Source organism: Sinocyclocheilus grahami, unplaced genomic scaffold (assembly GCF_001515645.1).
Source record: "Sinocyclocheilus grahami isolate Dianchi unplaced genomic scaffold, SAMN03320097.WGS_v1.1 scaffold1161.1, whole genome shotgun sequence".
NCBI lineage: Eukaryota > Metazoa > Chordata > Actinopteri > Cypriniformes > Cyprinidae > Sinocyclocheilus > Sinocyclocheilus grahami.
In genome coordinates, this window is record NW_015506340.1 from 68,200 (window position 1) to 81,385 (window position 13,186).

At 38.3% G+C, this 13,186-nt stretch overlaps 1 protein-coding gene across 6 annotated transcripts in view; it reads right to left on the reverse strand.

Moving 5' to 3' along the window:
* cnot6l (CCR4-NOT transcription complex, subunit 6-like) overlaps positions 1 to 9,933 on the reverse strand; it is a 15,878-nt gene extending 5,945 nt beyond the window's left edge. For 2 of the 6 annotated variants that reach the window (XM_016253158.1, XM_016253157.1), the window contains exons 1-10: positions 9,761 to 9,933; positions 7,570 to 7,691; positions 6,422 to 6,608; positions 6,016 to 6,101; positions 5,809 to 5,898; positions 5,646 to 5,714; positions 5,403 to 5,560; positions 2,235 to 2,389; positions 2,000 to 2,151; positions 905 to 1,132 (exon numbers count right to left, since the gene is read on the reverse strand). In XM_016253158.1, coding sequence (XP_016108644.1) covers positions 905 to 1,132; positions 2,000 to 2,151; positions 2,235 to 2,389; positions 5,403 to 5,560; positions 5,646 to 5,714; positions 5,809 to 5,898; positions 6,016 to 6,101; positions 6,422 to 6,608; positions 7,570 to 7,681 — 1,237 coding nt within the window. In that variant the 5' untranslated portion in view covers positions 7,682 to 7,691; positions 9,761 to 9,933. Of the gene's footprint in view, positions 1 to 904; positions 1,133 to 1,999; positions 2,152 to 2,234; positions 2,390 to 5,402; positions 5,561 to 5,645; positions 5,715 to 5,808; positions 5,899 to 6,015; positions 6,102 to 6,421; positions 6,609 to 7,569; positions 7,692 to 8,730; positions 8,873 to 9,760 lie in introns of those variants that run through there. The other 4 variants (XM_016253155.1, XM_016253153.1, XM_016253154.1 and 1 more) reach the window with 3 other exon arrangements.
* Between the last annotated feature and the right edge of the window lie 3,253 nt (positions 9,934 to 13,186).

Here is a 13,186-nt window from a genome sequence, read left to right on the forward strand (position 1 = left end):
GCCATTTTGACATATTTTGTGTGTATTTGATCGTTTGGACATCCGCCCCTTAGCTCAAAGTGTCATTTGTTTGTCCGTTTTGGAGCGCGCCGTGTGCACACATTTCAGCCTGAGGAACAGCGTCTCTTGTGCGGATTGTGCTTTCAACGTTTTACTATCAAACATGTCCCGCAATTTAGCACCAGTAAAGACGGCATCTTACAACAATCACCGATTGAACGGATTCTGACGTTAAGTTAGGGTTTTAGGGAGGAACGAATGCGCACCGCTGTGAAGGGAAAGAAGTTGCGCAATATGAAATGCAGCTAGTTTTTAATAGCTTTACCTCATGTCTTCTTTTGTATAATCCTTAGAAGCCAAAATCGAAATAAAAAAAATAAAATTAGCTTACTAAAACAGCCACAGGCCTAAAGTGTAAGCAGATGTTTGAATGTGTAGTTCTCTCTTCTATCATAGTTAAACAGGGCTTTCATGTTGCGCGTGCTGAAGCTCCTCCGCGTGGGCGCGAGGAATTGAGAATAGCAAAAATGCATCATAGACAAATGTTTGAAAAAAACAGCTGGCGACTCTGGTGAGATAGAATTTGCAAGATAATCTATATATAGCAATAATAAATGTATGTGTGTTTTATTCATTTCTCCAGTACCGATAGCAGAACCGTTAACTCCGAGCTTATCGATACTCAGGTCTTTCATAATTTGAAATATTGACAGACACTTATCCTATTACAAGGAACGCAAAGCCAACTGCCTGCCATCCACTTCATGGGCGCTATATTACGGCTTGCTTACGTGGACTTCTTGAACTCATCTTAGTTGGAATTTACACAATATAGATTGCCCAAGTGAGTCCCCCATTCCCTCTAACTATTTATCTTCAATAAGCAGTTCCAGATATCACTTACCAGAGTCTGGGAGGGAGTTGAGGTCAGCGCACAGGACTATAGGGATGGTGCTGGTGTCTGACGTGGGAGATGCAGAATTGATGGAGCCCGATGCCCTCTCAGCGATGCTCTTTAGCTCAGACAGGAACATCATGGTCTGGATGAGCTTCACATCTGAGAACTCTGGATCCCAGTGCATGTGGGCATTAGCTACCAGCAGGAACTGTTCCTCTGCAGGCTGCTTTAAACCTGCATTATAACACCAGTAAAACGAATGGGATGGAAGTATTTTACTAAAGAGGAAGCAAATGGAGCTGTAACATCTAAATAAGATATTTTATAATCAAGGTCATTGCTCCTAGTTCAGAGAAATTCAAAAGCTGAATGTGAACATGAAACTCTGTTTTCAAAGTGTAATCAGTATTGCAATATTTTGAAAACACAAAAATATTGTAGATTGCAGGGGGGAAAAAATGAAGAATACGCTGAGAAAGAAGAAATAAAGCAGAACTCATCAAAAGGTGTGTATGCTTAAGAAATCGTATTCAGCTGTATCGAGGCATCATGAAGGAGTTAAAAAGTATATTATCACTGAAATCCAACCTAACACTGAATTCAACCACAGGATTTAATTTTATATATCAGAGCAGCATATCACTTATGACTAACTTGGATTACCAAATTGTGACAGACATAAATGTTTCATAATTTAATTTAATTCCAGCTGCATCTTCTAAAACATTCAGAGAATGCTACCGATGTTATTTTCAAAGTGGCCAATATCTAGATATCCAATTTCCTAACTTGCCACACATAGCAAAAATTAAAAAAACAAAACTAATGTAATAAATACATAGTAATATACTCAGAATAATTTGTTTGATGTTGAATAATTTTTGGGCTCAAAATGAATTCTACTGACACGGTGTTGTTTGTGAACATTAATTTATTTTCAGAGACACTAGTTATTATTGTCCTCGCATGTAAAAATTTTTAACTTTGTGATTTGCTGCCATCTACAGGACAAAGCTAAACAGAAGGTGTGTCAGTGAAGAACAGGAAACCTAAATTGAGCTATTTAATGTGAACTACAGAGTTATCATTCAAGGTCCTTACCACTAGCAAACAAGTCTTTCTTCACCTCCAACAGGACAGCTACTCCGATGTTATCTTTGGTCATGACTCTGTTTAGCATAACCTCCGAGCCCTCCGAGTTTGCCATGGCAACCTGATTGAACTCCACTGTGTGTTTCTGCATCAGAGTAAATCTAGAAAATAAAAAAAGTGCACAAGATGAGCTTTAATATAATTTCCTTTTAAACTTTGTAAGAAGACAGAAGGAGATTCTCACTTCTCAGTCTTGAAGAACACAGCACAGCCATCTACATGTTTCCGCTCCTGTTCTGACATGAGTTTGGCACGAGACTTTGGACAGAAAAAGCCATCATATCCACGCTCTTTCAGTGTTTCCAGAAAGAAAGTGTAGTACTGCTCTGTTTCCACCTCCTGCACATGAGTTCAGTAAAGTTGGCAACGTATTGACCGATTCGAATTTCTCAGATCAATAACTTTGCTAAAAGTTGTTACTACACAAATAACACCTCTTTTCAATCGTAGACAACCAGCTACAGCCTAAATTGCCTCAAAACGAATCTGTGAATATGTTGCCAAGCCAACTGTACTGAACTCTGCACATGCAGCTGGAGAATGAGCATTAGAGCAAAGTATAAAACACTGCTGATATTAAAGCACCACACTCAAGTCTAAAGAATGATATTCAAAAGGAATTGCAAATTGTATTTGCATTTTCAATTTGTGGACGCATATGTTGAGACCTAATCCAAACGCAATTGAACAAAGTGGGTGTTGATGAGTTTTAAGTTTGGCGTTTGACAAAGAGCAAACAGAAAGAGAAAGCGTGATCCATGTTATAGCTCTTTATATGAAGCATACACACTTTAGTCAAGCCACAGATAAGCTTTTTGCTGAAAAATGCACAATACACAATCTTCCAGCCTAGGGTGAAGTCATTGTATACATCAACAATAATTTGGGACAAATCTAAAGTGATTTAATGGAAAACTAGTGAGTGGTGCTCTGTGGCGCGGACAGACGCTGAGTGGGGCCGCTGGTGTGCGTACACTCATAGAAAACAGTTTGTCCGAATTTTAAAGACGTGGTGAGGCGCTGCGCTTCTCGTCCGTTGTGAGACTCCGTTCAGTTGTGAGGTTCCACAGATGTATGTAAGATATCTTCTTGGTATACATCAACAATAATTTGGGACAAATCTAAAGTGATTTAATGGAAAACTAGTGAGTGGTGCTCTGTGGCGCGGACAGACGCTGAGTGGTGCCGCTGGTGTGCGTACACTCATAGAAAACAGTTTGTCCGAATTTTAAAGACGTGGTGAGGCGCTGCGCTTCTCGTCCGTTGTGAGACCCCGTTCAGTTGTGAGGTTCCACAGATGTATGTAAGATATCTTCTTGATGTTGCAGGTAATTTGTTGCAAAAAGAGAAATTTATTGGCTATTTGTCCCCATTTTCCTCATAATGCTAAGTTCACACTACAGGATTAGCCCGATTTGCAAGTTAACGAGCTCACCGGCAGGTCGGGCTGTGATCGGGGGAAAATCAGCGGGTGATTGGCGCTCTGCAATCTTTATGTGCGAACTACTCAACGACGCATCAAAGAGGCTCGCTGACGCGTCGCCGACACCTCTCCGACGGCAAACAAATATCTAGCATGCTAAATATCTGGACCGGTCGGCCAAGATTGAGGTCTCTGCAGAGCAAAAGTGGGCGTTTCTGAATTTGTGGGTGTTTTCAAACTGCAGGGTGTTTCTCAATCATGCAATCAAAATGATCCCACTTACCTAACCCCACCCCTAAACCTACCGTCACTATGACGTCAGCCAATCAGGAAACATGGTCTAAAACGCCCCGATCTGGTAACTCCCATTACTTTCCTGCAGAGACCTATGCTTGGGTCCGCCGACTCAACATCACGTGGTGTCAGGTGTCGTGACGAGCTACAGCCAATGAGAGAGCAAGGCATGGGTTGAGGTCACCGGAAGAAAAACAACAGCAGCAACATGGCTTAAAGAAAAGTTTAGACACAATAAATGGAGCAAAATTTTTCATCGAGCAAACAGCTTGCAGTGCTAATTTCTTCCCGACATCCATTTTCAAATAAACAACTTCTGTTTCACGTGTTGTTTCGCGTCATTCCCGCTCCAATTCTCGCGTGTGTTTTTGTGACAAAACGTGGTTTGTAGAGTCGTTGGGTGACAGAGTTGTTGTCAGCTTGTGTAGTGTGTAACCCCCGGTTGCGGATCATTTACATAGAGTCATGTAGTGTGAACACCACAATGACTTAAAGGCAGACAATCAAGTCATGTAGTCTGAACAGCACAGCGATCTGCCGACGTTTAAAGTCATGTAGTGTGAACTTAGCCTAAGAAAGAATAAAAATGAAAACGGTTCTTGGTTTTCCACCAGTAGTGGACGTGGCATACTTTCCGACTATATCGATAAACCCCACACTCAAGACTGATTGCCAGCTGACTGTGTTAGGCATTGGAAATGCAAGAGCAAGATGCAAGATTGTGATTCCATTTGAATTTTGTGAGGGTTGGAGCAGGACGCGGAGAAAGTGAAATAGCAAATTAGTTATTATCTATTGATATTCCAAAATGACAGAATCATAACTTGTAAGACATTGGAAATGCAACTGAAAATGGACTTTGCGTTTCCATTTAAAATTGGGCAGAGATGTTACATACACGGAAAAGAAAATGGAAACACAAATGCACGATTTCCATTTTTGTTTTGAAAATTATCCGGAATATCCTTCCATACAAGTCACGTGGAATATATTGTTTACACATTTAATAATTTAGCTTAATTGTTTACGTAAAGCACTATATATTGATTCATCATATTAGAAGTTACATGGATGAGCGGTACACTAGCTTTTTATGTTTGGGGTCAGTTAGATTTTCTTTTGTTAAGAGATTCATTATTTTATTAATTTGCACTAAATTGATCAAAAGTGACACTAAAGACATTTATAATGTTACAAAAATGTTCTATTTCAAATAAATGCTTCTCTTTGAACTTTCTATTCATCATAATCCCCCAAAAATGTATTACAGCTTCCACAAAAACATTAATCAACACAACTGTTTTCAGTAATAATAATAAGAAAAATTTCTTGAAAACCAAATCAGCACATTAGAATGATTTCTGAAGGATCATGCGACACTGAAGACTAATGTAATGGCTGCTGAAAATGCAGCTTTGCCATCACAGGAATAAATTACATTTTAAAGGGGACATAACACATACAGTTTCAGCCAATCTCATGTTAATCTTGAGTATGGATATAGTAGTGTTGCATCCTTTATACATTCGAAGTGTCTTTAGATTTGTCAGATTTATAAAAGAAATATACAGCTTTAGGCTTCTCTCCAAAAAAACAGCCGAGTTCCTTTTTAATTTTGAAACAGGAGTTTCATACCTGCAGGCTGATGATGTCAGCATCACAGTTCGTGATCTCCTCCATGATGCCTTTCTTCCTGTACTCCCAGTTAAGGGCCCATGAGGGACAGTAGCCGTACAACTGTCTTGTTGCATACTTGTCGCACAGTACGTTGTAACACATTACTGTGAACACAGCTTGAGAACACAAGCATTTAATATTAGCTTTGCTCCTTGCTATATCATGATTTTTAAAAACCAGTGACGGGGCGCTAGTAGGTACCTGTGGGCATCATTTGGTCTCGCTCCCTCAAAGTGATCCAAGGCCTTTGGGGGAGTTGTTCTGGGTGGACTAATATTGGGAGGGGAAAAAGTAGAAGAAAATTAAATGAATACCTTATCTGTATTGTATTAATAAACAGCTATGCAACTGTGTCCGTTATTACCTGCAAGATTGTCAAGCATGTAATTCAATAATTTCCTTGTTCCATCAGGCTCCTGATACAGGTTGAGTATATCCTGGGACAATGGATTACCTGGGAAAGAAATTTTGTTCTCAAGCCTAAGGAAAAATATTGCATGCTTGTTCTGCATGTACTGTATAACATAAAACAACATTTGTTAAAATAAAATAAAATAAAATAAATCTTTACCTTTGAGGCCAAGTGTTTGCAACTGGAAAAGCCGGCCAAGTTCATAAGGCAAAACTCGTAAACAGTTGTTGTTCAAAAGCAATTCCCTAAAAAAAATACACTAAGTAAGAAACAAATGTGACCATATAACAAGGCGTCTGTTTAGTGTAACTGGATAAAATCGCTCAAAGCAAAAAAAAAATAAATGGCCTAAACTATTTCTTAGACACTAGCTTTAATAGAGTAATAAGTCCAGTTGAGTCACATCCTAATTAGTTTTATTATATATATTTTCTCTATTTTATAAAAATATTTTTAATGGCACTTGTCTTTAAGAACCTGTAATAATGCTGAAAGGTCAACAAAACTATTTGACCTAATTTCAGTCTGAAGGGAATCCGTAGAGATTGACCAATTTGTCACGTACCTGAGAGTCACCATGTTGCCGAGTTCTGCTGGCAGGCTGCGCAGTTTGTTGGAGGACAGGTTTAGGTAGACGAGATGGGGTAGCTTTGCGATTTCAGGAGGAATCCGGCTCAGGTTGTTGTTGTTGATGTGGAGAGCAGTCAGATGGGTCAGCGTCCATATTGAGCTGCTTAGACTTCTGACCCGCCCTGTACAATGGAAGCACAGGCAGAGTGCACAAATATTTTCCAAATTTCCCAGAGAACACACATACTGATATATGTATATACTCAGCAATGCACGTCACTTTGGATCAAAGCATCTGCCACTTTTTAAAGGGGTCATATGATGTTGCTAAAAATAACATTATTTTGTGCATTTGGTGTAATGAAATGCGTTTATGCGGTTTAAAGTTAAAAAACACATTATTTTCCACATACTGTACATTATTGTTTCTCTTCTATGCCGCGCCTTTCTGAAAAGCGTCGATTTTTACAAAGCTCATCTGTCTGAAAAGCGAGGTGTGCTCTGATTGGCCAGCTATCCAGTGCGTTGTGATTGGCCGAATACCTTAAGTGTGTGGCGGAAATGTTACACCCCTCCCTCACCATACTGTGATGTTGTGTCCGGCCAGAGCGACGAGACAAAAACATTAAAACCCATTATAAACGAGGCCTTCTAATCGTGTCCTCTTTTGGAAGACCAAACAAAGTATTTTCGCTTTCACAACGAAACACACAGCGTCTTCACAACATGGCGGCGGCGGCAACAATAAAGTTACTCCTCCTTTCTTTGCGTGCACATTTGGGCGGCGTTATGCAAATCTTCCCACACAGTGACATAGACATGTGGGGGCGTGTTTAAACGAGGCGTTTTAGGAGGGCGTGGACCAGTCTTAACTTTTATAAAGAATATCTCTTTGGGTTTGAGACTTTAGTCTTTGCAACTTCAGGGATCTTATCTATTCACGAACAGCTTGTAACACACCAAAGAGAAATGAAAACTTGAAATCGCATCATATGACCCCTTTAAGCAGATCAGTATAAGTAGGCCTTCACGTTCACTGATTTATTCATTAATTTCTCTCATGTCAATTTACTGTACCGTCAGTAGCACATTCATAAAAATACACTCATTGTATGAGTTGAGGCATGAGGAATAATAACTAACCAGAAATCTCCAACTCGGTCCAGTGTGACTTCTTCCCACTGGCTGCTTCCTCTGCTGACATGATGGTATATAATCTGCGTGGGTCTGGAGGATCATATTTTTCCTTTGGCATGCCTATTAATCTGAAAATACATGTAGAAAATGAACAATTAAACATCATTTCTTTTAGTTACAGTATGTTACTCAGGTCATTTTTCTCTCAGCTACAGTATCACTCATTTTCTCAAAATGTCTGTAAGAAATCATCATAAACCGAGAGAAAGCTGAAAGCCTGATCTATGTACCTGCTGGCAGTGTAATTGTATTTGCAATGTTCATTCTGTGAATGCTGTGAGAGTGACTCCCTCTAAGGCCTCAGATCAAGCCAGATCACCCTTAGACAAACTGGCATTATGTAAACATGATGTAAATCAGTCAACAAACCAACAACTGCACTTGAACTTGTGACAAGGAAAAACTTTTTTTTCTGACATCAGTTAAGAATTGCTTAAGCTCAACTTAAAACAAAGCTAAAGAAAAAAACACAATATGTAGGTACTAAGCGAAGCTGTAAAATATCAACATCTCACCAGCACTGCAGTTCAAAAGTTTGGGATTGGAAAGAAGTCTCTTATGCTCCCCAAGGCTGCATTTATTTAATAAAAAACAGTAAAAACAACAACAATTTGAAATAACTGCAAAGATTTTACTCTCTCGCAATAATTGTATGTTTTCGATTTTAATATAGGCCTATTTTAAAATGTACTTTAACCCCCGTGAAAGGAAAGCTGAATTTACAGCAGCCATTACTTATCTTCTTCAATGTCATATTACCCTTAATAAATCATTCTAATATGCTGATTTGGTGCTCAAGAAACATTTCTTAATATTATCAGTGTTAAAAACAGTTGTGCTGCTTAATATTTTTTGTGGAAACTGTGATGCATTCTTTTAGGATACTTTGATAAATAGCAAGTTTAAAAGAACAGCATTTATTTGAAATAAAAAGTTTTATAATAATTATAAATGCCTTTACTGGCATTTTTGATCATTTATTGCATCCTTGTTGAATAAAAGTATTAATTTCTTCTTCAAAAAAAAAAAAATTACTTACTGACCCCAAACTTTTGAACCATGTATGTTCTAGAAACCAGGCCAAAGTGAGAGATCCTGAGTGCTTACCGAGAGACAGACAGACGGCTGATGTTTACACTGATACACTGAACTGTTTGAGTAGTTGATATCTCTCATGCCCAGCCAAAACATTATGGCAGGCTAGGGCACTGACAGTTTAACTTAGTTGAACTTTGGAGATGTTGCAGTAGGATTTTTTTTTTTTTAATCAATCCCTTTCAGCTGTAAAAGTTGAAAGCAAAACAGCACTTTTACATAATTCCCTATTACATGCCACCAGCGACAGCTTTTAAACAGACTTTTATTAATGCCCTTATTAATGGCCTTGTATAGAAAGAACATGTGGTGCGCTGTAATCATGCAGTCGCAGCTGTTACATACACAAGAGCACATGCCAAACTCTTAAGAGCTGTTCACTGTGTGTATTGTGAATTCTGTAGTCTTTATCTCTCACTAAACCGCGGTGTATATGGCCATGTGACAATAAAAGTTATTTGATTGAACGCTACGGCATATAATATGCAAATGAACGCTTGGTCACGATGATGACAGCCAAGGCGTTACGTAACCCGCTCTTTGAAGTTACCAAGTAACTTCTGTGAATAACACAAACACACAAGTTCCGAGCTGAACCTAACTTGGACTCGATGTTCAAAAACATCGCGGTGTTTCGCGTTACAGGTAAAAGCGTGTCAACGACCTAGCACAGATGTCAACTACTCCAATAACGAGGTTTGTGTTATGTAAGGCTATCATTATTAGCTATTCTTGCTATGCCAGTGAATGCTCAAAGTTGTGATTTACATTAAATAAGTTCGTTTGGTGAGCTGAAAGCAACAACATGAAAGCCAGGAGCAGATCTGGCCGTGCCACCCGTTGTCATCAATACGGTCATCTATTAATCAGGAGGAGAAACTATGTGGCGTGTAATGGGTTGAAACACTTCTCTCGTGTTTATTAAGTTACAGCACACGCCGTCTCCTTAGCCGATCTCCTGGAGGTAGTGCTGGGGACATCAGGCGTATTTGACATCCAAAAACCACCACGCTGGAATGCAGTACGTTACGTAGATTCTTACCTGCATTCGGGCGGTGGGAGAGGAGCTGCTGGTGTGATATGATCAGAGACATACAGACAAACTGCGACCGATCCTCATCCTGAGAGTCTGGCAGAAGGAAGGACAACACTCTGTCTGAGCTTCCGCTTCAGTCCACGGCCCCCTTACAACCAACGATAGGAAGCCCGACTCTTTTCCGCGAATCGGTTCTTTTGAACCTTTAGTTTTTAAGAACCGAGTCACATGGCCCCTGATGTTTTCTAGTTTGGTTAGTTGCATGATTCACTTTATAAAAACAAAGGCATTGGAACTTAAATTTATATTTACATTAAACAATGCTAAATTCGATTACATCTTGTAATTTGTTTCGTATGTGTTGATGTCATAATTATTAATTTAGGCTACTAAAGCCAAGGCTACTAATTTTCGACATTTCTGTTAATTAAAGTATATCCTTGGTTTACCCCAAATGCTCTTACTGTCAGACAGAGGCGGACAGGAACTAAGTACATTTACTTGAGTGTTGTACTTAAGTACACTTTTTGAGTATCTGTACTTTACTTGAGTATTATTTTTTCTGGGAACTTATAACTTTAAATTCACTACATTTGAAAGACAAATATAGTACTTTTCACTCCACTACATTTCAGTAGTGAAAGTCGAAAGCAGAAAGTAGAAAGTCGTTACTATGTAGCAGCTTTGAAAGTCAGTGGGTGATTTTTTTCTTGTCTAAAACTTGACTTTCTTTTTTTTTCAGTTTATCAGTAATCACTCTTGTAGAGCTACATTAAGTAATTTGTATACGACAATTCAATAATAAGAAGTTAATATTGTGGTATATATTAGACACAATATTGTCTGATTTTGCTTAATTGTGTAGGTGAAAATATTACCTATAAAGCCACAGAAGAACTGTTGTGCATCTCCTAATAAAACACAAAAGGAGTTTGACTGAAGCAGCACTGCAGACCGTTCTGTGTGTGACATCCAAGTACCATGAGAGCGATTAGACAGCATTTTATCATTTTTGTTTTGATGTCAATTAAGTCTTGCTGTTTTGCTTTTTTGGTAAAGCAGTGTTGCTGTTGTAAAGTTACACAGCTACAGTTGTATTGCTGGGTTTTAAAGCATGTTTGATTTTGTTTCTTCCTTATCACTCTGTATTTACAGGATTTCACTGTCCACTCTGTTCAAATGTGGATGAATGGTTACACATAGATGTGTGCACACACTGTCAGAGCTGTGCGAGATCACTACCATCCTGCTTTTGTGGGGGTGGGTATAGGGTGTTAATTTTTTAACATTCTAAAAGCTCTTTATTCCAAAGATACTACAAGCTAGTCAGTGTATTCAGTAGGTGTAATGTATTCTAAGTTGCTTCAGAAGTATTGCAAGTATTACTACGTACAACAATAAAACAGTGCATCGACTTAAAAAAGGAAATGTACTTTTGGTACTTAAGTACTTTTAAAAGCAAGTACTTCTGTACTTTTACTGAAGTAAAAATCTGTCTTTACAACTTTGACTTGTAATGGAGTAATATTTGACCAGCAGTCTCTGTACTTTCACTCGAGTAATGGAGTTGAGTACTGTGTCCGCCTCTGCTGTCAGAGCACTTATCGTTCTGGGATCGCTTCGAATGCAAATCAGACAGGGCTCCGCGTTTCCCAAAAGCATGGTACAATTGTCCATTGTCACCAATGAAGCTACGATCAACTAGGCTTACGATGCTTTTGGGAAACGCAGCCCAGGGGCCTCATTTATAAAACTCTCCGTAGATTTCATCCTAAAAGTGTACATACGCTCATAAACTAGATTTTGCGTACGCACAAAAGCTTTCAGATTGATAAAACCATGCATACGCCAGAACCTGCGCGTACGTGCATCTCCACCCCGTCTCCTCCCCGAAATCACCATATGTGGAGCTTACAACGCCTTGTTTTACTATGCATAACCTCATCTGCATATCATGTCCATGCATATTCCCACCCACGTGACACCAATGTTTAACACCGTCAAAGATAAAAGACATTAAGGAAATATGAGATACGGACTATAAATGCCATTTGTGCCATGCATTAATTTTTATTTCTAAAAATCATCCAATATCCTTATTATGTTTTAGAATAAATATATCAAGATAAAAACAAAAACTGTTTAAAATAGTTATCAGATAAATATTTTAGAACAGAGTTGATCTCTTTCTTTAACACTGGCCAAATAGTAGCCTATTTCAATTGTTTTAAGCAATTCAAATCAAACTAAATGTATGCAGTTTTGCTGATAATGTGAATATCTTTTAGCTATTTTGAGTGGAAACAGATAGGCCTGTTTATTGCAGTGTAAAAGTGTCTTGACTCGGCGCGTCACTAACAAAGTATTTTAAAAAGGAAACGTATAAATCTGGCCGTTTTCTTCAAGTTGTAGCCTTCAGATACAGCGGTACTTTTCATAATGTTGTAGAGATGCCGGTTATAAATGAGGTTGTTTTAATGATGCTTTCTTTGGATTGTTTGACGATTCAAAAGAGAACACCGGAAAATATTACATAATTAATTGATGTTTCCTGTTAGCTAAATTTCACATACATAAACAAAAGTTTACTGGCTCTAAACCTCTCTTCTCCTTATTTAAAGTGGACTTGGATAAGTATGTGGAAACTATCCAAAGTTCTGTTAATTTGAAAGCTATGAAAACAGTATCTTTATATTCGTCCTGTTTGTCTTCTTAAGATGTAATTGTGTTACCTTGTTTTTTTGTGGTTGTTACCCTGGCAACAAAGCTGTGTGTATATTCTGTTGTTTTTCTGTTTTTGTTTTTTATCTTGTCTTTATTTATTTTTTATTGTACTGCCTTAATGTTTGTATTGTTTAATATATATGAGGTTATAAATGAGGCCCCAGGCCAGTTTGTTCTCGGTTCAGTGATTCAGTAAGTTGGTGAATCGAGAACCGCTAATACCGAGTCCGTCCGTTTCGTGAACGAAAGGTTTTGCAAACCGGTTCAATCGATTCATTCAAAAGATCCGACTCAAAAGAACGAATCGAGAAATTTGACTCTGAAACACGGCTTACTCGAAGTGGAGAACATTGTGCTCTCGCAAAAATACGATATATCTCTGTTTTATTATAGTATGCCTTTTCTATATAAAAACCTGCAAAGTTTAACTTATTACAGAACTACCTTTATCGCGCAACTTTTGCATATTTCAGGCAGGATTATTGGACCATTTGATATGAATGGTAACAACAAGAATAACAAGAATGTTGTTGCTGTTTCCCGTCTAAAAGAATTGGTTAAACCAAGATGATGGTGGAAAAGTTAAATTATATAACGGACACATTAATTGTTTCTTGTAGTATATAAAGTATAGTGTGTGTGTATACCAATTTATTTTAAGTATGCATGATATTTTTTACTAAAGCTAGACGCGCAGTTGCGCACGAC